This window comes from Mandrillus leucophaeus, unplaced genomic scaffold, assembly GCF_000951045.1.
Source record: "Mandrillus leucophaeus isolate KB7577 unplaced genomic scaffold, Mleu.le_1.0 Scaffold70, whole genome shotgun sequence".
NCBI lineage: Eukaryota > Metazoa > Chordata > Mammalia > Primates > Cercopithecidae > Mandrillus > Mandrillus leucophaeus.
In genome coordinates this window covers 3148464-3171604 of record NW_012107586.1, presented here as the reverse complement: position 1 = coordinate 3171604, position 23141 = coordinate 3148464, and the positions used below count along the sequence as shown (strand labels likewise).

The following is a 23141-nucleotide window of genomic DNA, read 5'->3' as shown; positions in this document are numbered from 1 at the left end:
AAAAAAAAAAAAGAGGCTGGGTGCAGTAGCTCACGCCTGTAATCTCAACACTTTGGGAGGCTGAGGTGGGCGGATCACGAGTTCAAGACCAGCCTGGCCAACATGGTGAAACCCTGTCTCTACCAAAAATACAAAAAATTAGCCGGGTGTGGTGGCACATGCCTGTAATCCCAGCTACTCGGGAGGCTGAGACATAAGAATCACTTGAACCCGGGAGGCAGAGGTTGCAGTGAGCCGAGATCATGCCATTGTACTCCAGTTTGGGCAACAAGACCAAAACTCCGTCTCAAAAAAGAGGCATTCAGGCATCCAGGGAATGTTTGCAGCCCTGCAGCATCTTTGAACCCCAGAGGGCTGTCAGCCAGCTCTCACCTGGACATGTGCGCTCGTGCGGATCTGCGCATGGGTCTTGCACAGTCACGCACACCCTCTGCACACCTGCCTCTGTGAGGCTGATGCAGATCCCCGTCTTCAGCTCCATCCCTGCTTCTGCACAAACTGCACTCTGCCGCCTTCTTTTTCTCCGACCCTCTGTCCATGTCCCCTGTTCTGCCCTGGCTGGCTGCCCCAGTGGATGCCCACACATGCTCCTGCCTGGCTTCCTCACTACATTATGACCCCGCAGTGAACCCCTAGTGGTGTGGGCTGGGCACACAGAAACCCTCCACAGATGCATGCGAGGAACATTTCCCACCTAAACCCCCTTGTGACAGGCCAGCTCTGGGTCACTCTGAGGGTGTCTAGAGGACCCCAGCTTGGGAGAAGAGTTCCTGTTATAACACTTGTCTTTTGGCTGGAGATACCTGAGACTTTGAGAGTGTCAGGGAGGCTTTGGGATTGAGGCCACATATCTCAGGTCCCTAGCTGGTCAAGTGTCATCTGTCCCTAGGCCCAGGCCATGGCTATGATGGGGAGGAGAGAGCGGTGAGTGATAGCTTCGGGCCTGGAGAGTGGGATGACCGGAAAGTGCGACACACTTTTATCCGAAAGGTAAGATACGCACTGGGAGGTGGGTGTACCTGGGGCCCTTCAGGCTGTGGGAATGGGGAGTGGGTAGGCCACAGTAGCTCCATGGCACCAATTCCATGAAATACGCTGGCTGCCTGTCTTCTCTAGCCTTGTCTGCTTCTCAGGGGGGCACCTGGCTTCTCTAACCCCAAGGTTCCCCCTGTTTTTGCACCTCTCTTCTTGACCATGTTTTGGGAGGACACATTCAGTCTGGGAGAATCTCCTAGGTGGGCTGTGCCACAGTGCCCACCTTCCCCAGACATCTTTCTCCCCTTAGACTATAGGCAGCTTGGAGCCAGAAATGATCCTACTCGCTTGTAACCCACCCTTTCTATCTCATAACTGCACAGAATGTGCAGACTGAGCTGCTGGGTGTGCAGAGGCTGTACTGGTAGAGCATGGTGGCCAGGCAGGGCAAGTCAGTAGTCACCGAGGCTGGTGTTGGACAGGAGGGGAGATGGCAGGGAGCATGGGAGGGGGGCTGAGGACACATAGCCTCTGAGCCAGGCATCTCACTGGGGTCGCCTCTGGGCCAGGCTGCAGCTAGGAAGGGTTCTTGAGTGGGAGGAAAGGATTGGGGGCTGGCAGCTTCCTGGGGGAGGCCAGGGGTGCCAGATGGTGACCCATGCCCGGCCGTCTGTATCCAGGTTTACTCCATCATCTCCGTGCAGCTGCTCATCACCGTGGCCATCATCGCTATCTTCACCTTTGTGTAAGTCTCTAGGCCTTGCCACCCACTCCTGCCGCCCTGGGGGTTCAGGGTCACCTGCTGGGAGTGTGGGTGGCCGTGGGCCCTGCTCTCAGGGTGACCATGGGCAATTAGAGAAGGTGGAGCCAGGGCTGCCTGGCAGGCCTGGGTGGGGCAGACAAGCCTCAGGGTGACTCCTCCTGTCCTCCCCTGCCCCACAGGGAACCTGTCAGCGCCTTTGTGAGGAGAAATGTGGCTGTCTACTACGTGTCCTAGTGAGTGTGTGCTCCTCTGTGGTCGGGCAGGGAGGCAGGGGTTGCAGGCTTCTGTTTCTAGGTGACCAGCTTTGCTCAGGGCAGGATCAAAATACTTTTTGGGAGGGCCCCCAAGTTGGTGCCAGTTTCCCATGCCAGAGGGTGTGGGTGTGCGTGCCCAGATGAGTAACAGACCGCCAGAAGTCAAGAGAGCAAGAGTGGGACCTGCTGGTGGTGGCATGCACGCTGTGCTGCAGCCCCCATGTCCTCTCAGCCCGTCAACTGCAGCCTCCCCAGACCTCCTTCCTGGCCAGAGCCTGGTGCTTCAGAGCATCTCAGTGACCCTGGCTGGGGGTAATCTTGTTCTTGCTTCCTGTTGTGTTGCTTTCCCTCAGACTTCCAAACAGCTGTTTGGGCCCCGACTCACTGGCCTGGTGTGTGCTGCCAGATGGGGCAGGTTTGGGCCTGAACTGCTTCCCCATCTCTTTCTCCCCAGTGCTGTCTTCGTTGTCACCTACCTGATCCTTGCCTGCTGCCAGGGACCTAGGTGAGTCCCAGAGACTTAAGACAGTGAGAGGGGTGACAGGGGTTGGGATGAGGACCGAGTATTTTGGAAAGAAAAAGGATTCCTTTATAGCAGCTGAATGGAAACTTACAAGAAATGAGGAGGAGGATGATGGCAGCTACTGTTCAGGTGTATACAAAGGACCATGTGTGTGCAGGAGCTAACTAGCTGTCACTCTAATAGCAACCCTGCAAGACAGGTAGCATTTTAACCAGTTAACAAATAGGAAGAACCTGAGGCTCAAAGAGGCTGAGTAACTTTCTCCGCGTCACACAGGCAGTCAGTAAGAGCCTGAGCTGCAAACCAGTCCAGGCGTTTCTGGCACCACAGCACAGGTCTGTCCCACTGGCCTGTGTAGAACACCTGAACGGGTGCCAAAGGCCATGCCAGCCTCCCTCCTTGGAGTCACGGCTTAATCCTCCAGGCCCGGGAGCCAAGCACTTCCTTCTGCTGCAGGAACCTCTGACACCTGAGGGGCCCCGAGTCATTTAATCAGGGCTTCTGTTTCCCTTCAGACGCCGTTTCCCATGGAACATCATCTTGCTGACCCTTTTTGTAAGTCTAGAAGGGTGGCGGGAGGGTGTGCAGATGCTGTGAGGGAGGCTGGTCCCAGGGAAGGGATGGGGACACACTGCAGAATGATGTCCTGGCTGTGTCCCCCACCTTATCTGGGCTGCCTGTTCTGATCTCCTCTGTGGCTGCCTCTTTCCAACTTGGTGGCGTTCCCCAGCTCTGGCAGAGGCCACCATGGCCACTCCCCCAGCACCCTGCCTGCCTTCCTTTTTAAGCATTTCATTCTTGTTTCTCTCCTTCCCTCAGACTTTTGCCATGGGCTTCATGACAGGTACCATTTCCAGGTACATTCAGGGGTAAAGCACCACTCCTGGGAAGTGTGTATTGTGGGGAGTGGGGTGTTCCTGGGCCGGCAGCCAGATGCATGGGTGGATTCTGGGCAGGTGCCCTCTGGAGGTGGTGATTTTGAAGTCATTCATATGTGGCTTAATGCCTGTTGTCTCTAACTCCTACTTCTCCCCAGTATGTACCAAACCAAAGCCGTCATCATTGCAATGATCATCACTGCGGTGGTATCCATTTCAGTCACCATCTTCTGCTTTCAGACCAAGGTGAGGGCATGGAGGGCCCTTCCCTGGCCCCCCCGACTCCCCTTTCTTATCAGGCCTGGCCCTTGAGCAGGCCTGGGCAGGCCCGGACCCCTGTACACCAGGGATGTTCCCTAGAGACCTGATCCCCTTCTCCTCATCTGCACCTACAAAACTGTGTCCTGTTTCTGTCCTTAGAATGTTGTGGGCACTCCCATGTCCCCTAGGAGGCAGCACTGGGACTCCCTGGCAGGACCAGTCTGGCTGGACTGGTTGTCACAGCGGTCTGACAGGTGCCTCCTCCTCCCTTCCTGGCAGGTGGACTTCACCTCGTGCACAGGCCTCTTCTGTGTCCTGGGAATTGTGCTTATGGTGACTGGGATTGTCACTAGCATTGTGCTGTACTTCAAATACGTGAGTGTCCCAGGAGAGCTGGGGTCAGTGAACCCAGTGTTCAGAGCAGACTTTCTATATAGTATGGTCTCGCAGGCCCCAAAAGCCCCCGGGGCGGGCTCTGACCTCCAAAACCTCTAGACTGGCTAGCAAAGGCACCAACGTGGAGGCAGCATCCCTGTGGGTGAGGGTAGACTCTATGTGGAGATGGGCGGCCTTGGAGCCAGAGCACCTGAAGCTCTGGGCTGCATCATTGCACTCCTAGGGGAAGGGGTGGATTCATTCTGCCTGGCAGCTGAGAATCAGGTTCTAGGAGGCAGACTGGGAGAGGAACCCAGAGGACTGAGATGGTGGGCCTGGGTGGAAGGGACCTTGGGGGTCTTTGGATCCAATTATTTCCTTTATTCCATTCAGCAGGGGGAGAACAGTGCCGAAGGGGAAGGATGGGGGCACGAGGGCTGCCTGCCCATGGGCCAGCTTTGCCCTTCTGTGGATGGCCACCTGTGGGCATGTCATGTGGGCTGTCCTGTGGGTGCTCCCAGATTCTGATACTCACCAGAGGGGTTGGGGAGCCTCCCTTCTTCCTTAGTCTACCCCTCCCAGGCTGGGCTGTAGGAACTGGTCTATTGAATTCTGTCCATGACTCGGGGGGCGGTGCTGGATCTGCCCCCTTTAGAACTGTAATTCAACTGCCTTTTTTCTAGAAGTATAGTAGACACTTGTGTACCTTGACTGGCTTTGGAGATTGGTTTTATACAGCCATGGCAGGATGGCCTCTGCTTTCTCTGCTGGATATAGCACCAGTCTTAATTTCCTCCAGGATCTGGAAAGGCAGTAGCCTTTCATGGAGAGCTAGTTTCCCTAGTTATACCCACTGTCACGCCACTATCCTGGGAGAAGCTGAGGCCTGTGGGCCTGTGCTTTGCTGAGGTTTTTAATGCCATTCCCTGTTCCCTTCTTCCCCAGGTTTACTGGCTCCACATGCTCTATGCTGCTCTGGGGGCCATTTGTTTCACCCTGGTGAGTAAGTCCCAGCCCCACTCTAGGAAGGGGAGCTGAAGGGATGAGGGGAGGAACCTAGGGAAGGGGGCATGAATTTAGACTGCCTGGGAGGCAGGGAATGGGGCCATAGCTGGCCATTCCTCCCACTACTGTCCAGAGGTTCCACTGATTTTTGTGGGCACTCTCGCCATCTTTTGTTGACGCTGCCCGCTATTAGAACACTAGTCAGCCATATCATTGAGAACGGTGTGTCTGCCTCCTTCGCTAGACTGTGAGCGGCTACAGCATAGAGCCCATATGTTATGCTGTGCATTAATGTGGCCCTAAGCACTGTGTGGCGCATAGGCCCCCAGGACAAATCTGCTGACCAAAAATGAGCTCTGGACACTGATGCCTGAGTTCTCACTTCTGGCTCCCCTATCCTTGCAGTTCCTGGCTTACGACACACAGCTGGTCCTAGGGAACCGGAAGCACACCATCAGCCCGGAGGACTACATCACTGGCGCCCTGCAGATTTACACAGACATCATCTACATCTTCACCTTTGTGCTGCAGCTGATGGGGGATCGCAATTAAGGAGCAAGCCCCTGTTTCACCTGACCCTGGGCTCTCCCTTCCAAGCTAGAGGGCTGGGCCTTGTGACTGTGGTCTGGGCTTCAGGCCCCTTTCCTTCCCCTTGAGTAACATGCCCAGTTTCCTTTCTGTCCTGGAGACAGGTGGCCTCTCTGGCTATGGATGTGTGGGTACCTGGTGGGGATGGAGGAGCTAGGGACTGACCGTTGCTCTTGGTGGGCTTGGCAGGGACTAGGCTGAAGATGTGTCTTCTCCCCACCACCGACTATATGACACCACATTCTTCCTAACAGCTGGGGTTGGGAGGAAGATGAAAAGAGCCTATTTGATAGCTAGAAGGGAATATGAAAGGTAGAAGTGACTTCAAGGTCACGAGGTTCCCCTCCCACCTCTGTCACAGGCTTCTTGGCTATGCAGTTGGAGCTGCTGCTTCCCCCAGCAAAGCCAGAGAGATTTATCCCCGGCGTCCTGGACACATAGGCCATTATCCTGTATTCCTTTGGTTTGGCATCTTTTAGCTCAGGAAGGTAGACGAGATCTGTGCCTGTGGGTCTCCTTGCTTCAATCCCTTCTTGTTTCAGTGACATATATATATTGTTTATCTGGGTTAGGGATGGGGGACAGATAATAGAATGAACAAAGTAACCTATACAGGCCAACACGGAACAGCATCTCCCCTGGGCTTGCTGCTGGCTTGTGACGGTATAAGACAGAGCAGGCCACATATGGCCATCTGCTCCCCATTCTTCAAAGCTGCTGGGGCCTCCTTGCGGGCTTCTGAGATCTCTGGTCAGAGTGAACTCTTGCTTCCTGTATTCAGGCAGCTCAGAGCAGAAAGTAAGGAGCAGAGTCATACGTGTGGCCAGGAAGTAGCCAGGGTGAAGAGAGACTCGGTGCGGGTAGGGAAAATGCCTGGGGGTCCCTCACCTGGTTAGGGAGAGACTGAAGCCCACTGTGGCACTGAAGACTTCTGTATTCTTCCCTCCTGCTAACCCAGGGACGGTCCTAAGAGGAAGGTGACTTCTCTCTGTTTGTCTTAAGTTGCACTGGGGGATTTCTGACTTGAGGCCCATCTCTCCAGCCAGCCACTGCCTTCTTTGTAATATTAAGTGCCTTGAGCTGGAATGGGGAAGGGGGACAAGGGTCAGTCTATCGGGTGGGGGCAGAAATCAAATCAGCCTAAGGATATAGTTAGGATTTCTCTATTAAGTAATTAGTCCTAAATATATCACACAAAGGGACACAACTATAAATGTAATAAAGTTTATGTCTAGAAGTTAAAACCCTGTATGGCTCCAGGAATATGTCTGGCTCTGCCCGAAGCATCCACTTCTTCCTTCTGCATTCTGGCTTGGTCTCTCCCACCTTTTCCAAGGTAATTAAATACACTCTATCGCAGCAATTCCCAGGGATGGATGCAATAGACTAGTGAAGGCTCAGGAGTTGGGTGGGGAAAGGGAGAGCTCAACCCTATCACACTGGATCACTGGATCTGGAAGAGACCTCTTGGCTGTAGTGCTTGACCTTTGCTATACCATGGACCCTTTCCAAAAGCTCATGAGAGCTAACTGTCTTCCCCAAAGAGCTGTATGTATACCTACAGTTTTGCAGATGGAGGAGGGGATGGACTGCAGGTTCAGTCCATGTCAACTCCTGTCTTAGAAATCACCAGTCCCAACTCTTACAAATGAGGAAACTGGGCCTCAAGTTGGCTCACACCTGTAACCCCAGCACTTCGGCAGGCTGAGACGGGCGGATCACCTGAGGTCAGGAGTTTGAGACGAGCCAGACCAACATGCTGAAACCCCAAATCTACTAAAAATACAAAAAAAAAAAACCAAAAATTAGCTGGGAGTGGCGGTGGGTGCTTGTAATCCCAGCTACTCTGGAGGCTGAGGCAGGAGGATCGCTTGAACCCAGAAGGTGGAGGTTGCAGTGAGCTGAGATCATGCCATTGTACTCCAGCCTGGGCAACAAGAGTGAAACTCTGTCTCAATAAATAAATAAATAAATAAATAATACAAATAAAAATAAAAACACAAAAAGTAACTAGGCATGGTGGCACTCACCTGTGGTCCCAGCTACTCAAGAGGCTGAGGTAGGAGGATCACTTGAGCCCAGGAGGTGGAGGTTGCAGTGAGCTGACGATCACACCACTGCACTCCAGACTGGGTAACAGAGCGAGACTCCGTCTCAAAAAACAAAACAACCCAACAAAAAAACAAATGAGGAAACTGAGGCCTAGAGTTGAGTCCTTTGGACTCAGTAAAGAGCCGTGCTTTTTTTTGCCTCCACACCCTGAATACCTTCTTTGATTCTCCTTATTGTTTCAAGGCTGAGTGGGACCCCACCCTCCCGGCCGGCAGCTCTGAGGGCTTGGTCCTGAGGGCCCAGGGCCTAGGCTGGTTGCACTTAAGTCTCTGGGTTTGCCCCACCATCCAGCTGGGAACACTGAGCTCTGGGAGAGGGAGCACACATGAGTAACCAGCCCCACCCTCTGCCCCTCCCATCCCAAGGGACTCACAAACCCAGACCTGGTTCCTTTCCACTAAACACTCAATAACTTTATTTGCTTTTGGCTGGCTCCTTGGTGTGGGGCGGGGTAGGGTTTGGCAGGAGCCTGGGCTTTATGCGCCCTCTGGTGGACCTCAGAGGCAAGAACTGGAATCCGGGCTGAACCTGAGGGCGTCACAGTCAATAGCCTAGGAGGGTCGCAGCACTCCTCAGGTCTGCACCCCAGACCCAACATCAGGGGATGGGGCACGCTGGGAGGAGGCCCTGAACCTCTGGCTCTCATACTCGCCCGTGTTGGACAACCGCATGTTCTGCCGAGCCTTCATCTGCTTCACACGGTCCTTGTCCACTTTCCGCTTGGTGAGGATGAAGAGGAGGATACCACAAGGGAAGCCGATGGCCCTACGGGTGGGGAGATGTGCACGGGATTTGGGGAGGGGCCAAGCCTGAGCCAGAGGAGCTGGGGGGAGTCATTCTAGCTTCATCAATTGCATGAATGCTGCAATACCTCTTATAGTCTATTTGTCCTCTGTGCTGGCTGCTGGAGGGACCCACACAAATCAGATCCTGTCACTTCCCTGCTTAACACCTCTTAATAGTGCTCCATCACTTCCTGGCCAAGTCCAACTCCTAGGCATGGCACAAAAGGCCCAGTGTGGCTGGGTCTCTGCCTACCTCTTTCCTCCTCCCCACTAGAGCCTGATCCTCAGCACGAGCTGTGCATTCCTGCAATAGCACCTGTGCAGGATTTTCCAGGCAGCCCTGAAGCTTTCCCTCTCTGAGACTTGGTCAAGGTCCCCTCCCAGTTTTTCCCTCAGTTAAGCGAAGTAACCACTGCTTGGGAGGCACTTTGGTGTGGGGGAAAGAGCATGGAGTCACAGACCAGGTGAGAATCCTAGCTCAGCCTCAGTTCCTTCCTCTGTGAAATGGGGATGTAATATTTATCTCAAACCCTGAAACATTACATGGCAAAGTGCTAGCACACCTCACATGCAGAAAAAAGTTGATTTCTTCCTCCTTTCCCTTTAATATTGGTCAATAATATGTATTAAGGTCAGAGTCAGAGCCCAATCACAATGTTCATAACGCCTTCTAAGTACTACTATACAACTAGTACAATCTCACATGATCTCAGCGAACTACTTAACTTCAACTTGAGTCTCACTCCAAGCTCCCAAAAGGGAGGATGAGGCCAGGGACCCAAGTCTGAATCAGATCAACTCAGCTTACTCCAAAGTAAACCCACTGTCTTCTCAATTCCACATACTTTCCCATCTCCCCTGCCCCACCCATCTCAGATTCCAGTCGAACCCAACAATTCTGTTCCCACAACTTTGGATTCAGCTCGCCACCTGAAACTTGGAGAAGTTTCTGAGTCCTGCCCTTCCCTAGAAGCCACGCCCCGTTGGTGGGCAAAGCGGTGGTTAAAACTCACCAGGCCAGTCCCACAGCTTTCATGGGGTTCTTGCCCCTCTTTCTGGGAATGTATTCCAGCTCCGGGGATAGGGGTTCAGGTTCCTCCTTGCCCTCTGGAGAGCTATGGCTTTGCAGTGCCCGGGTCCTGTTATGGGAAGCCTTGTTAGCTGTGGCTCCTGCGAGAATGCCTGTGGATGGAGGTAAGGGAGGTCAGTAAGAAGAGATGAGAAGAAAGCAAGCGGGGAGGTGGGGGGCGGGGGGGGGGCAGTAAGGGCTGGGGAAGAACGGCTGAGATCTGGGGAAGGGGAGTGACTGCAGTCTGAAGTAACAAGTGCCAGGGAGAATCCAAAGGGAAATGGGAAAATCGCCATCGAGGTGGCACCTTTGGAAGCCACTTCCACGTCACTGCGAGCTCATCACCCTGGTGCCAGGACGAAAAGCTTCGCTGTTCTTCCTCAGACGACAGGATGGGAAGGACTGCAGTGGGACTCGCGTGAGACGTATGAAGGAAATCCGGGAAAAGGTTTTGAAACTGCAAATGTTAGCACTCGAAGGGACCTTAAAGATAGTCTACTCCATCCCCTGCACTGTATGGAAGAGGAAACTGACGCCCTGAGAGACAAACTGCTTTGCCCAAGGTCAAACTGCTAATTATCCGGGGCTGGAACTCAAGCCTCCAGAAGCCTGGGGCTCTTTCCACTGCACTGCGGTGAGTGTGAAACACCTGGAGCGCGGGAGTCTAACAGGCTTCCTAGGAGCTCCCTCTCGCAGCAAGACCCCGGAGGTGTCGAGCAACCCAAAGGCGGGGGGATGCACTGGGTGACCTCTAAAGAGCATCTCTTCACCCCCAGACTCTAAGATCTTGCAGAAAAGTGTGGGCAGGAACCGAGAGCCCTGACCTCCTGCTACCGTCAGGCTGGATGTGAAAGAAAAGGGATCTTCTGCAGTCCTGCCCTCCCCGGGGTCCCTCTCCTTACCCCGGAGGACGCGGGCATTTCTCGCCCCCCGGCCCTTCAGCGCCGTAGCAGCTACCACCGCCGCCATGTTCAGATCCCGCCCCCCTTCACCGCGCTCCCCGCCGGGAATTGTAGTTTGCGTAAGGGGCCTCCCCCGCTCCTTCCGTCCTGCCTACAGACCAGAAACTACATCTCCCAGAAGCCCGCAGAGCCGACCCAGGAGAACTACTTTTCCCAGGAGACCCCGGAGGCGCGCACGCTCGCTTGTTTCCCTCCAGTTGGGGGCGGAGTCAGGTGGGGCGGAGTTTGGGTTCTCTCTACCACGCCCCGGCCCCGTCTTCCAATGCCGCTCTGTGATTGGTGGGGCGTCCAGCCAACCTTCGTAGGTATTGGCCGAACGGCCGTCGCTCTTCCTGCCGGGGAGTCGCCTACGCCTACTTCCTCCCGGGAGGAGGGGCTCGAGTTCCGCGTCGTCGCGCAGAGCTGACTCTGGGAGGCGTTTGGGCCCAGAGAAGTGGATCGGCCGCTTGCGCCGCATGGAGTCCGAATCGGAAAGCGGGGCTGCTGCTGACACCCCCCCACTGGAGACCCTAAGCTTCCATGGTGATGAAGAGATTATCGAGGTGGTAGAACTTGATCCCGGTCCGCCTGACCCAGGTGAGAACTGCCGCTCCTCAGGCCATGGGACAGGAGACGCTCACCCCTGGCCTCTGACCCCTGCTTTTCCTCGCTCCCCTCCACACCCGACCGGTCATTCCTACCGATATCCCTCTTCCCCTCCTCCCCTACTCCCCTCCTCAGACTTAGTTCTCAGGCCTGGCTGAGGTGGGGGTTCCCTGACGCCTCCTCTGGCCCTTCCCCTCACACACCCCCTTCCCATCATCCCCTCGGCCCTCCCTTCCCTCACGGTCGCTGGCCAGCCCTGGCCTCCCGTGCTGTGTCCCGCGCGCCCCCGGGACCCCGGTGTGTCTGACTCCACCTTCCCCTCTCGACACATTACCCGCCCCAGCCTCAGGCCTCCTCACGCTTCTCTCCGTACCTCTTACCGCCACCCGAGCCCCATCTTCTAACCCTCTCCCCAAAGCAGATGACCTCGCCCAGGAGATGGAAGATGTGGACTTTGAGGAAGAGGAGGAGGAAGAGGGCAACGAAGAGGGCTGGGTTCTAGAACCCCAGGAAGGGGTGGTCGGCAGCATGGAGGGCCCCGACGATAGTGAGGTCACCTTTGCATTGCACTCAGGTAGGTCTTTGAGGCGATCCACCTCAAATCAGTTTAGGTGGGCGTGTAAGCATTAAACAGCCGCCGTGGACAGAGCGTTATGGGGGACACAGAGATGAGCAAGATGCTGGCCTTGCTCTGGAGGAGCCCACAGGTGGGGACCTGTGGCAGAATGGATGATTGCTTGACTTCTGGCATCAGTTGAGACACCAGGCTTCAAGTCCTCCCTCTACTTTGCCAGTTAACCTTGATTAACCTCTTAGTTCTCTTTTAAAAAGTTATCTTTGGCCAGGTGCGGTGGCTCACTCCTGTAATCCCAGCACTTTAGGAGGCTGAGGCAGGTGGATCACTTGAGGTCAGGAGTTCGAGACCAGCCTGGCCAACATGGCAAAACCCAGTCTCTACTAAAAATACAAAAATTTGGCCAGGTGTGGTGGCTCACGCCTGTAATCCCAGCACTTTGGGAGGCCGAGGCAGGCGGATTGCAAGGTCAGGAGTTCCAGACCAGCCTGGCCAATATGGTGAAACCCCATCTCTACTAAAAATACAAAAATTAGCTGGGCGTGGTGGTGGGCACCTGTAGTCCCAGCTACTGGGGAGGCTGAGGCAGGAGAAGGAGAATTGCTTGAACCCAGGAGGCGGAGGTTGCAGTAGACCGAGACTGCGCCATTGCACTCCAGCCTGGGTGAGAGAGCGAGGCTGTCTCAAAAAAAAAAAAAAAAAAAAAAAAAAACAAACCAAAAATTAGCCGGGCGTGGTGGCACATGCCTGTAATCCTAGCTACTCTGGACACTTAGGCAGGAGAATCGCTTGAACCTGGGGGGTGGAGGTTGCAGTGAGCTGAGATCACGCCACTGCACTCCAGCCTGGGCAACAGAATGAGAGTGTCTCAAAAAAAAAAAAAAAAAAAAAAAAGGTATCTTTGATAAAAGTTAATAAAAGTAGTGATTATAAAATTAGAGATAATTGGTCAGGTGCGGTGGTTTACACCTGTAATCCCAGCATTTTGGAAGGCCAAGGCAGGCGGATCCCCTGAGGTCAGGAGTTCAAGACCAGCCTGGCCAACATGGTGAAACCCCATCTCTACTAAAAAAAAAAAAAAATTAGCTGAGTGTGGTGGCATGTGCCTGTAATCCCAGCTACTCGGGAGGCTGAGGAAGGAGAATCACTTGAACCTGGGAAGCGGAGGTTGCATTGACCCGAGATTGTGCCACTGCACTCCAGCCTGGGCAACAGAGCAAGACTCCATCTCAAAAAAGTAAAGTAAAATAAAATTAGAGATAATTGTATCTTTTTGAGCATATTTTATATAATTTTCTCAAGTGCTAGTTCTTAGTAAGAAACTCTTAACATGATGCTCTCCTCACTCTGTACCTAACCCGGTGGCATCCCATGCTGAGACCTGTAAGCCCTGCACCTGTACCCACCTCTTGTCCATGGCATTGGTGCCGGGTGGTGAGGGGAGTCACACAGGGGATCTGCTCTGGCAAATAGGGAGCTTGGCAAATATGGGAAGGATCTTAACAACCCGATTCTTGAAACTTAGAAGAACTTGGATGTGCCTGTGTTTTCCAGGAGGAAAGACACATTGCTTTGGGTGAAAGGGGGTGGGTTTCCTGAAGGTTCTGAAGGACAGAGCCCTAGGTGGGAGCTCTGTCCCCTTACCCATGGAATATCTCTTGGGACAGCGTCTGTGTTTTGTGTGAGCCTGGACCCCAAGACCAACACCTTGGCAGTGACCGGGGGTGAAGATGACAAGGCCTTCGTATGGCGGCTCAGCGATGGGGAGCTGCTCTTTGAGTGTGCAGGTGAGGGGGCTGAGGTAGAGGCCTGGGAGAGATCATATTCCTTTGGGAGATCTTAGGAGCCTGGCCTGCAGTGGTCGTGCATCCAATAGCCACTTAGTGACGTCTCTTTTGTGCCAGCTCTGTGCTGGGCCCCAGGGACACGGGGAGAATACTAGTGTGTTTTGGGCACAGAGGCAGGAGGCACTCATTGGCCAAGGGAGTCTAGGAAAGGCCAGAGGAGGTCACACTGGTATAGGAGCAGTTGGGCAGAGGGGAGGACTTGGGATTGTGGGCAGAGGTGTAGAGTGGACAGAAGGGGGAAGGCATAGGAGGCTGGGGCTTGGCCTGGTTGAGTGACGGCCAGCAGTGTCTCTCCTGGCGAGACATGGGAGGGTTGGTTCCTAGAGCGGCAGTGAGTTCCAGCACCTGTTCTGCTCAGGCCCGCCCCTCTTTTTTTCCTAGCTGGTCGTTTCAGGGGGCCAGATACCAGAATCACATGCCCCCAGCACCAGGTACCCTATTGTTTTCCCCTCTTTCTGCCCACTTTTCTTTGAAGGCCATAAAGACTCTGTGACTTGTGCTGGTTTCAGCCATGACTCCACTCTAGTGGCCACAGGGGACATGAGTGGCCTCTTGAAAGTGTGGCAGGTGGACACCAAGGAGGAGGTCTGGTCCTTTGAAGCGGGAGACCTGGAGGTAAGATCATCAGAGCGGGAGTCAGCTCTGTGGGGCCTTGGGTTGCTGGGAGTGCAAGCTTGGGAGGCCAGTTCTTCCTTATTGCGCCAAGCCAGCTCTGAGCCAGTGCGCCCCAAGGCACAGGAAGAAGGTCTGCCTGCTACCTGGAAAATCCCCGCGGAACCCCAGAGGCAGGAAACCTTGGGTGGAGCTCACAGGACAGGCTTCTAGGTGGGATGGGGTGACGGGCCTCCCTGCTGCCCCTTCCTCCCTGTCCAGTGGATGGAGTGGCATCCTCGGGCACCTGTCCTGTTGGCGGGCACAGCTGACGGCAACACCTGGATGTGGAAAGTCCCGAATGGTGACTGCAAGACCTTCCAGGGTCCCAACTGCCCAGCCACCTGTGGCCGAGTCCTCCCTGATGGTGAGAGCACCTCCCTTGAGTGTCCTTTCCTGGGTGCAGAGGCTGAATCTCGGGATATACACCTCCCGGAGCAGCCTTCTGGGCCACAGCCGGCAAACTCTGAGGCCTGCTCTTTGGAGTGCTGACCCCCTGGCCCCAAAGCTCATAGCGCCTCCTTCCTGCTCTGAACTCACCTGTGATTCCTGGGGCAGTGTCTGGGCGCTTCCACTCTTCTTTCCTCTCCCTCTCCCCATTCCCTTGCTTAGTGTATCTGAGCGTGCCCTCTCCCCTCTCTTCATCTGTGCCTCTCTTCAGGGAAGAGAGCTGTGGTAGGCTACGAAGATGGCACCATCAGGATTTGGGACCTGAAGCAGGGAAGCCCCATCCATGTACTGAAAGGTATCAGAGGTGGGGAAGTGTTAGCCTGGGCCTTTGTCGGGAGGGGCTGAGATCCTGGGGGAGGACTCAGAGGAGAGGTAGGATGAAGCCTGACTGCCTCCCTGCTCTATGCTAGGGACTGAGGGTCACCAGGGCCCACTCACCTGTGTTGCCACCAACCAGGATGGCAGCTTGATCCTAACTGGCTCTGTGGACTGCCAGGCCAAGCTGGTCAGTGCCACCACTGGCAAGGTGAGTTGACCTGGAGCCCGGCTGGGGCCTCCGCTTTCTCGACTCCTCTCCTTCCTTCCTGGGTCTTCACTGTCTCCTCTCCCCACCGTCTTTCTCTCCATCAAGCACCCGGATTCCGGGCCCTCCTCTGATCCTCTCTGGCTTTCAGGTGGTGGGTGTTTTTAGACCTGAGACTGTGGCCTCCCAGCCCAGCCTTGGAGAAGGGGAGGAGAGTGAGTCCAACTCGGTGGAGTCCTTGGGCTTCTGCAGTGTGTGAGTGAGGATGGGGAGAGGGGTTTGTGGGAGGAGCCTGGGCTCGGGGCCCTGGAGGGAGGGCAGGGCGTGTGAGTCCAGGCCCTCATGAGTCTTCATGGTGCGCTCCTCTGCCCAGGATGCCCCTGGCAGCTGTTGGCTACCTGGATGGGACGTTGGCCATCTATGACCTGGCTACGCAGACTCTTAGGCATCAGTGTCAGCACCAGGTACGGGCAGCTGGAGCTGGGGTTGTGGGGGCTGTGGCCATGGTGGAGGGAAAACCCAGGCCTCCAGGAGCATCTACCCCAGATCTGGCTCCTGCCTGGCTGTTGTGTGTGGCTGTCCCTCTTTGTGAGAACTGGGAGCAGATGGCTCTCAGCTCTCCTGCCAACCTCTGCCCTGCCTCTGTCATTCCTCGAGGCAGTCGGGCATCGTGCAGCTGCTGTGGGAGGCAGGCACTGCTGTGGTTTATACCTGCAGCCTGGATGGCATTGTGCGCCTCTGGGACGCCCGGACCGGCCGCCTGCTTACTGACTACCGGGGCCACACGGCTGAGATCCTGGACTTTGCCCTCAGCAAGTAAGTGAATTGGCCAAGGGCTGGGATCTCTTATTTGGAAGGTGGGAGTAGTGGGGGACACAGGATCCTTGGGGTGTGGGAGGGGATTCCTAAGGCAGGGATGCTGGGAAGCCTGAGGGTTCACAGCCCCGCCCCCACCCCAGTGACTGATAGTGACCCTCCGGGGCCCCACATCTCAGTCATGAGGGAGAGGCTGAGACTGATTTTCCCCATCGGAGTCAGCTCTGCTTCTCCCGTGCTGGGGGCTTCTTCTAATTCCCTCCATGCTGGCTGCAGAGATGTCGGCCCAGTGCTGGGCACTAGGGCCCTAGAACTGAGGGTGTGCTGGAGGAGCCCACCCTAGGGCCCCTGGGTGGAGGGCTTGGGTCCCCCCGTCTCTGCAATCACATGCTTTCTGTTTATAGAGATGCCTCCCTGGTGGTGACCACGTCAGGAGACCACAAAGCGAAAGTATTTTGTGTCCAGAGGCCTGACCGTTAATGGCTGCAGCCCCTGCCTGTGTGTCTGGTGTTGAGGGGACGAAGGGACCCCTGCCCCCACCCGCCAGCAGAGGCAGTAGGGCACAGAGGGAAGAGGAGGGTGGGACCCTGGATGACTTTCCAGCCTCTTCAACTGACTTGCTCCCCTCTCCTTTTCTTCTCTTTAGAGACCCAGCCCAGGGCCCTCCCACCCTTGCCCAGACTTGGTGGGCCCTTCAGAGGGAGGGGCAGACCTGTTTCTCTTTCACTTTCATTTGCTGGTGTGAGCCATGGGGTGTGTATTTGTACGTGGGGAGTAGGTGTTTGAGGTTCCCGTTCTTTCCCTTCCCAAGTCTGTGGGGGTGGAAAGGAGGAAGAGATACTAGTTAAAGATTTTAAAAATGTAAATAAAATATACTTCCCAGAGACAGCGTCTGTGTGGATTTTGTGGTGGCTGGACCCTAGGAGGAGCTAGCTAGGGCCCCGTCAGGGCAAGGCTCTCCCGCAGAGTTGCCTGGATGTTGAGATATGCCAGCTCCCTGTCTCCAGGGTCTGTGCACACGACACTTCTTGTCTGCCTGGAGTCGACTCTGCCTTAATCCATGCGTATGTCTGTAGGTTCTTTCTGTTGTTGGTGTGTTGAGCCGTTTCCTCCTGCCTCGCCCTGAAATACGGAATGAGATAAGCATAAACAGCCAGAGGAGCTTTATTCAGTCAGTGTGGGGTCAAATAGAGGCAGGGTCTCTGATCCAGAGAAGTGGGGCCCAGTGGAGACAGGCTGGGTGGCTGAGCTGGATGGATGCTCTGGTAGGAGTCAGCAGAGGCCCTTCCTTTAGTTCAAGTCCAGGTCGACGCTGCTTTGGCTGCTTGGGTGGTAGGCAGTGCTGGGGCCGGGACTGTCCCGGGAGGCTCTTCCCCGCAGCCCCTGCAGGCATCTTTGGGCGGCTGCCCTCCAGGGAGCTGTGTAGCGCTGATCGCCCAGCCCCATGGCCACGGGCACTGCCGCTGCACTGGCACTTCCCAGGGAGATGAGGGACAACAGAGTCCCAGGCCCCAGGGGTGGGCGCTGCTCATAGGCCAGGACTGAGAGGAGCAGTGTGGCCACGTAGGGCCCCCAGCACAGCCCGAAGAGCAGCATGGCTCCAGCCTGAGCCCTTGCCTGCCTCCAGGTAAGGGCCCGGGCCAGGGCCGAGGGCTCATTGCGGCACACTGCCCGCTCCAACCGGCGGATGTCCTGCAGCTGGCGGTGGGCAGTGACCAGCACGCGGACAGAGAGGAGGGCAGTAGCACCCACAGCGGGCAGCAGAAGCCCATAGACTTCGAGGTAGAGGTAGGGGGCTGGGAAGATAGTCTGGGAGCTGCAGTTGGCACCAGGGGTCCAGTGGTTCCACCCCAGAGCGGGCAGACTGGCAAAGAGCAGGGGGCCAGCCCAGGTGAGGAGCAGGGCCAGCCGAGTGCTCCCAGGGGGCTGGAGTGGCCTCAGGACTGCTATGTAGCGCTCCCCATGCACCAGCAGGAGGTTGGCGAGCAGGGAGAGGAAGGAGAAGTTGGGAGCCAAGTAGAGGAGGAGGCAGGACCAGTAACCCCGGCGACTCTGGTTCCACAGCCCTGGCAACGTGGGCAATGCCAGACCCGTGAGCAGCCCAGCCAGCAGCAGGCTCAGGAAGAAGCAGCCAGCAGGCGGGCTGCGCAGGTGGCGGTCCCAGGCAATGCCCAGGGCTAGCAGCAGGTTCGCCGTGACGATGAGGCTTGCCAGGGCCAGGGAGAGCCCCAGAACCCCCTTGGGAATGGGGCTGGGCACCTCGCCAGTGCTGTTGGGCGTCATCTCGGTCCTGAGGACGGGGGAGTCCTGGAGTGGCAGCCGGCATGCCTGCAGGATGGGGTGGCCAGAGTTAGGATGGGGCTGCAGGTCGTGTCCTCCTGGCAGGGCGGCATGTTAGTCCAGGGGCACAGACCCGCAGGCTGTGGGCTGTATTATGTTCGCTGATACACAGAATTTTTCATAATTGCCAATTAAACATTTATATAAAAAACTATCTTTGGTTTCTATTGAAAAATCAGGTCTGGCAACACATATGTCCTATATGGTAGCAACCAGCCGGAGCTCACCGCTGGCTGCCCTTCCGACAGTCCCCACCCAGCCAGCTTTATCCATTTCTGGTATCTGCCTTTTCTGGGCGGCTGTGTTTAGGTCTCTTGTTTAGACTGAAAGGCGGGTCCATCCAGCCCCAAAGCATTTTGTGTATCCCTGCCTCCACCGGGGAGGCCCCTAAATGAGCCAAAAGAATGGACCAGGGCTGGCTGGTGTGTAGTGGTCTTCCGGCCGGCCATTAGGTGACAGGCTCCAGTGGGCCAGGTCTCGGGCACCCTGTGCCCTTCCCCCTATCTGTCCTTGTAGCCATCACAGCTCAGTGAGCAGCCTCCGGGTAGGACTTCCAGCCCATAAACTTGACTCGTCTTTGCTCCACACTAGCAACAGGGTCCTTCCTGGGAGCTGGAGGGAGGAGAGAAGCAGCAGGAGGGGACCTGTGGCAGTGAACATGGAGATGCCAGCAGCAAGGACAGGGACTCCCCAACACCCCCAGGCCTGAGGCTGAGCCCAGAGGAGAGGGAAGAGGAGTCAGTGGGCAAAGCCTGGCTTCTCTGTGGCTCTCATCTGTCCCTGTCCTTCCCGTCATTCCCTGGTCTCAGTCCTCCAGTGTCATGGCTCTGCTGCCACATCCTGGGGACGGGGGAGGGGTCCTGGGTCCTGTGGGAACTCCTGCTTCTGTCAACAGGGGAGCAGCTGCTGTTGCTAGGATCCAAGTCAATAAGGAAAGGATTCATACCTCTCCCCTCCTCCAGGACAGGGGATCAGGGCCCCATGGCCACCCTGAGCTGAGAGGAAGGAAGATGCTCCCCTTCCTTCCCAGGTTCCCCCAGCACCCCGAACTCGGGCCTCCAAGGCCTTGTGCCCCCTTTCCCCTCCCCTAAGCGTGTTTTCTCTTCCTCAGTCTCCTCCAGTGCCCTCCACCCAGGATGTCTTTTCCTCTCTAGAGGCCTTCCAGTTTCTCTTCCCTTCCCCCTAGCACCATCAACTCTCTCAAGCCCCGCGAGACTCAGGGTTCATTACCCCAAACCTGGCCTAAGCTGGAGCTCCCAGCCCTAATCGGAATGATTCCCCCCACCCCACCTCCACCAGAACAGTGACAAAGGCAGGGAGCAGCCCCTAGGGGTGATTTCCCAGCAGGGTGCAGGCTGTACCACCTGCACACCCCCGAGGGTCTGGTGGCTTGGGCTGGGTGCAGTGGCCTCTCCAGGATCTGGGGGTTGGGGGTTGGGGGAGTAGCTACTCACATGGCTGTTGGGAGCAGGTATTGCCTGCCCAGCCTGGGCCTTCCTGAGTGTCAGGGAGTTGCTGCAGCCAGCCCTGCAGGGGTTTGGACCATGTCTGGTGTCCTGGCTGAAGAGCACAAGTGGACCAAGTGCATGGTGTCTCCACCCGGTGGAGACAGGGGGCCAGGCTCTCCTACCCAGGCTCTGCCCGTCTGGGTTCTCAGAGGGATGGAGAAACGGGGCTGGCGGGACTCAGCCCCGGCCCCGCCTCTGGGAGGTGGGACCTGGCATATTCTGAACCGCAGCAACTGGGAGGCCTGCCTCCCCCTCCCACCCAGTGTCCCTCTGCCCTGCCACCTAGGTGGCAGTTTCCCTACTCCAGCTTGGAGTAATCTGAGAAATGCATTCCAGTTAATGAATAATAGTGATTGACTTACCCCTCCTGACTTCCCGCCTCAGCTGATGCATTTACATTTAAGCCCCTGGACTGGCCGGTCAGTTGACAGTACACCAGGCTCCCTCCACACTTCCGTGTGTGATGGCAGCAGTGGCGGGTGTTTGGGGCCTGAGGATCTTCACTTCCCCATCCCATCGCCTGATGGGCCTTTCAGTTTATAAGGCCAGACTTACCTTCTTGAATCTGGGGTCATTCCATACTTTTCTCAACTGCTTTCTAAGTTCTGAACTATGAGGGACAAATGGCTCTGGGCATGTGACCTTGGGTAAGGTACTACTGGGCCTCGGTTTTTGTCTGTGTTAAAATGGGAACAAGAAAAACGACCTCTAATTAAGGTCGTGGTGGGGCATACCACAGCATAACACATATGGCTGCATATACGCCAGTGGCTTGGCCCTTGATGGGTGGGGGTTTGCTCCAACAAACGACTCCCTCTTTCCTCCCCCACAATGAAGAGGCATGAGCTGGCGCTGGAATCAGAGCTGTCCGGATCCTTTTAAAAGCTGGTGAACTTGGCAAATGACTAAAGTTCTCTTGCCTTAGTTTCCTCATCTGTAAAATGGGGCCCATAGTTGTACTCACCTATCGTGAGACTAAATGAGGTCCCGTGTGATGAGGACTCAGATCAGCACTTGGTCCTTCAGCACTCCGTGACAGGCAGCGATCGCTAGGAACATTATTAGGATTTTTGCTTTTCTCTGCACCTGGCCCCTCTAAGACAGATCTGCTGAGAGAGGCACATGGGGAGCTTAGGAAAAGCAAGAGGGGAGTGACACTTTTGCTGCACAGGGAAACTGAGGAAACCAGGTACACTGAGAGGGAAGGGCAAGTTCAAGGCTGGGAAGCCAGGAGGAGTGGTGCCTCGATTTCCACCTTGTATCAAGTATGGCTTTGGAGTGAGGGGGAGGAGAGAAGCCCAGCCACACTCCCTTAAGGCCTGAAATGGGAGGGAACAGGCGGAAACTGCAGCAGGAAAGCTGGCGCTGGGGGTGAGACATTAGGAAACACTTCCTGGCTGAAAAAGTAAATGGAGCAAAGGGACTTCCGTGCTCTCCAGGAGAGCTGGGCCTGAAGGGCTGGAGGTCCGCGGAGTGTGGCTCTGCCAGCTCTGCACAGTCAGTCAGGGATCCTGAAGAGGAGGGACTTCTGTTGGGACAAAAAGTGGGAAGACGAAAGCATCCTGCCTCAAATCCATCCTCGAGGGAGCTGGTGGGTGGGGAGGATGCAGGGTTCCAGGGCCGGCCCTCAGAACCACGCGATATGGTAGGGCAGAAGTCACAGGCTCTGGGAGAGTTCAGCTTGGGGCCTGGACAGAAGTGGGTGTGGGACCCTTCTGATATGGGACTGCCAGGAATAAACAGACCTCCTGTTCCCAGCCCCGGCCTGCTCCCCGCGGGATCCAGGATGTCTGTTTCTTCTCTGCTGTTCTGTCTAAACACTGTGTGTGGGATGTGTGAAGGGGGACAGATTAGGCAGTGGCAGCCAGGGAGCCTGGGCTGTCTCTTGCTCAGCCTTGCTTCTCCCTTACTAGATCATCTAGTTCCTGCCTGTTCCATCAAGCCCTGGGGCTGACTCACCCCCTGGTTTCTTCCTTCAGCTACGAGGGCTCTGGTGCAAGCCGTCTTCAGATGCTCCATCCAGCCGACTGTGCCCGGACCCCATTCTCCTTTCCTCAGACAGAACCTGAACGGGGGTGACCAATCCAGACTCTGGCACGGAATCCTCCTGTGCCTCCTTTGTCCGTTTCCATTCTCTTAGCTATCTGAATTTCTGTTGACCCACAATGTCTGGGACATGAGTGTCATGCTGGCTGGGGGTACTAGCTCTGGACCAGTGGAGGCAGCAGGGATGGGGTTTCTTGGACCCTGGTTGGCCTCCCTGAGCCGCTGTTTAACACTTCACACTCATGCCTGTAATCCCCGCACTTTAAGAGGCCGAGGCCTGGGCAACGTGGTGAGACTCCGTCTCTACAAAAAATAAAGATTAGCTGAGCACAGTGGTATATGTTGTGTGGTTCCAGCTACTCAGGAGGCTGAGGTGGGAAGATCGCTGGAGTCCAGGAGGTCGAGGCTGCCGTGAGCCTTCATGGCGCCACTTCATTCCAGCCTGGGTCACAGCGTGAGACCCTGCCTCAAAATAATACTTAAAAAAAAAAATTAGAGCCAGGCGCAGTGGATCATGCCTGTAATCCCAGCACTTTGGGAGGCCGAGGCGGGTGGATCACAAGGTCAGGAGATGCAGACCATCCTGGCTAACACAGTGAAACCCTGTCTCTACTAAAAATACAAAAAATTAGCCGGGCGTGGTGGCATGTGCCTGTAGGCCCAGCTACTTAGGAGGCTGAGGCAGGAGAACTGCTTGAACCCGGGAGGCGGAGGTTGCAGTGAGCCAAGATCGTGCCACTGCACTCCAGCCTGGGCAACAGAGTGAGACTCTGTCCCAAAAAAAAAAAAAAACAAAAGAAACAAAAACCAAAAACAAACCTCCCCCCGCCGCCCAGAAATGGCAGTGCTTTTAGCAACCCCCAGTAGGGGGCAGCATTGCTTGAACTCAAAATCGCCATCAGAGTAGACCCAGGTTCCGGTTGAGCACCCATCAGTACTACTCCAAATGAGGGTAACTTAATGGCAAACAACTCCAAGTAACGGCTCCCCCCAAGAAGGCTGAGGCAGCAGCTAGAGCTATTTCCTTTTCTTGGTTTCAATTCCTCCTCCAAGTCCACCCTTCCACTTCCTGTTAGTCTTAGTGTCTTTCCTGCCAAGCTCCTAATTTTTGGCTTGCAGCTTGCCCCAGGTCCCACTTTTTTCAGACATGGAGATTCCTACCTGCCTTGCCCGGGCAGTAAGGGCCACTCAAGCTGGGGAAAATACCAAAATACCAACGACCTTGGGGAAAGCCTAGGAAACCCCAAGCAC

At 55.7% G+C, this 23141-nt stretch overlaps 4 protein-coding genes across 12 annotated transcripts in view; 2 read left to right on the top strand and 2 right to left on the bottom strand.

The window, feature by feature from the left end:
• The window catches only part of TMBIM1 (transmembrane BAX inhibitor motif containing 1), an 18532-nt gene extending 11663 nt beyond the window's left edge, over nt 1–6869 (top strand). For 3 of the 4 annotated variants that reach the window (XM_011964588.1, XM_011964589.1, XM_011964587.1), the window contains 10 exons: nt 890–990; nt 1656–1720; nt 1918–1971; nt 2447–2497; nt 3031–3070; nt 3335–3372; nt 3552–3639; nt 3934–4029; nt 4975–5028; nt 5440–6866. In XM_011964588.1, coding sequence (XP_011819978.1) covers nt 890–990; nt 1656–1720; nt 1918–1971; nt 2447–2497; nt 3031–3070; nt 3335–3372; nt 3552–3639; nt 3934–4029; nt 4975–5028; nt 5440–5586 — 734 coding nt within the window. In that variant the 3' untranslated portion in view covers nt 5587–6866. Of the gene's footprint in view, nt 1–889; nt 991–1655; nt 1721–1917; nt 1972–2446; nt 2498–3030; nt 3071–3334; nt 3373–3551; nt 3640–3933; nt 4030–4974; nt 5029–5439 lie in introns of all 4 variants that reach the window. The other variant, XM_011964586.1, reaches the window with a different exon arrangement.
• Nucleotides 1–10699, bottom strand: part of PNKD (paroxysmal nonkinesigenic dyskinesia) — a 75450-nt gene extending 64751 nt beyond the window's left edge. The window contains exons 1-3 of one of the 2 annotated variants that reach the window (XM_011964591.1): nt 10491–10699; nt 9533–9701; nt 8122–8499 (exon numbers count right to left, since the gene is read on the bottom strand). In XM_011964591.1, coding sequence (XP_011819981.1) covers nt 8307–8499; nt 9533–9701; nt 10491–10557 — 429 coding nt within the window. In that variant the 5' untranslated portion in view covers nt 10558–10699 and the 3' untranslated portion in view covers nt 8122–8306. Of the gene's footprint in view, nt 1–8121; nt 8500–9532; nt 9702–10490 lie in introns of those variants that run through there. The other variant, XM_011964590.1, reaches the window with a different exon arrangement.
• A 135-nt stretch (nt 10700–10834) lies between these two features.
• On the top strand, nt 10835–16880 carry AAMP (angio-associated, migratory cell protein). Of its 2 annotated transcripts, XM_011964584.1 has the most exons (12): nt 10920–11126; nt 11554–11709; nt 13377–13496; nt 14032–14171; nt 14430–14574; nt 14869–14952; nt 15068–15183; nt 15332–15435; nt 15554–15644; nt 15842–15996; nt 16401–16494; nt 16643–16880. In XM_011964584.1, the coding sequence occupies exons 1-11, from the start codon at nt 11006–11008 to the stop codon at nt 16474–16476; spliced, it is 1308 nt and encodes a 435-aa protein (XP_011819974.1). In that variant the 5' UTR covers nt 10920–11005; the 3' UTR covers nt 16477–16494; nt 16643–16880. The 2 variants fall into 2 exon arrangements, with proteins under 2 accessions (XP_011819975.1, XP_011819974.1); XM_011964585.1 differs by having other exon boundaries at nt 10835–11126; nt 11557–11709; nt 16401–16880.
• A 264-nt stretch (nt 16881–17144) lies between these two features.
• On the bottom strand, nt 17145–21495 carry GPBAR1 (G protein-coupled bile acid receptor 1). Of its 4 annotated transcripts, none has more exons than XM_011964582.1 (2): nt 20809–21495; nt 17145–18324 (listed from the first exon to the last, which is right to left on the bottom strand). In XM_011964582.1, the coding sequence occupies exon 2, from the start codon at nt 18277–18279 to the stop codon at nt 17287–17289; it is 993 nt and encodes a 330-aa protein (XP_011819972.1). In that variant the 5' UTR covers nt 18280–18324; nt 20809–21495; the 3' UTR covers nt 17145–17286. The 4 variants fall into 4 exon arrangements, with proteins under 4 accessions (XP_011819972.1, XP_011819969.1, XP_011819971.1 ...); XM_011964579.1 differs by lacking the exon at nt 20809–21495 and adding an exon at nt 19791–19991 and having other exon boundaries at nt 17145–18948; XM_011964581.1 differs by lacking the exon at nt 20809–21495 and adding an exon at nt 19791–19991 and having other exon boundaries at nt 17145–18437.
• Nucleotides 21496–23141: the final 1646 nt, after the last annotated feature.

Excerpts from the sequence above, each read along its gene's own strand:
- AAMP (XM_011964584.1), top strand. The coding sequence starts at position 11,006 with ATGGAGTCCGAATCGGAAAGCGGGGCTGCTGCTGACACCCCCCCACTG. Across the intron at positions 11,127-11,553 it reads TCCCGGTCCGCCTGACCCAG|CAGATGACCTCGCCCAGGAG; the intron begins GTGAGAACTGCC and ends CTCTCCCCAAAG. Across the intron at positions 15,184-15,331 it reads TCAGTGCCACCACTGGCAAG|GTGGTGGGTGTTTTTAGACC; the intron begins GTGAGTTGACCT and ends TCTGGCTTTCAG.
- GPBAR1 (XM_011964582.1), bottom strand. The coding sequence starts at position 18,279 with ATGACGCCCAACAGCACTGGCGAGGTGCCCAGCCCCATTCCCAAGGGG.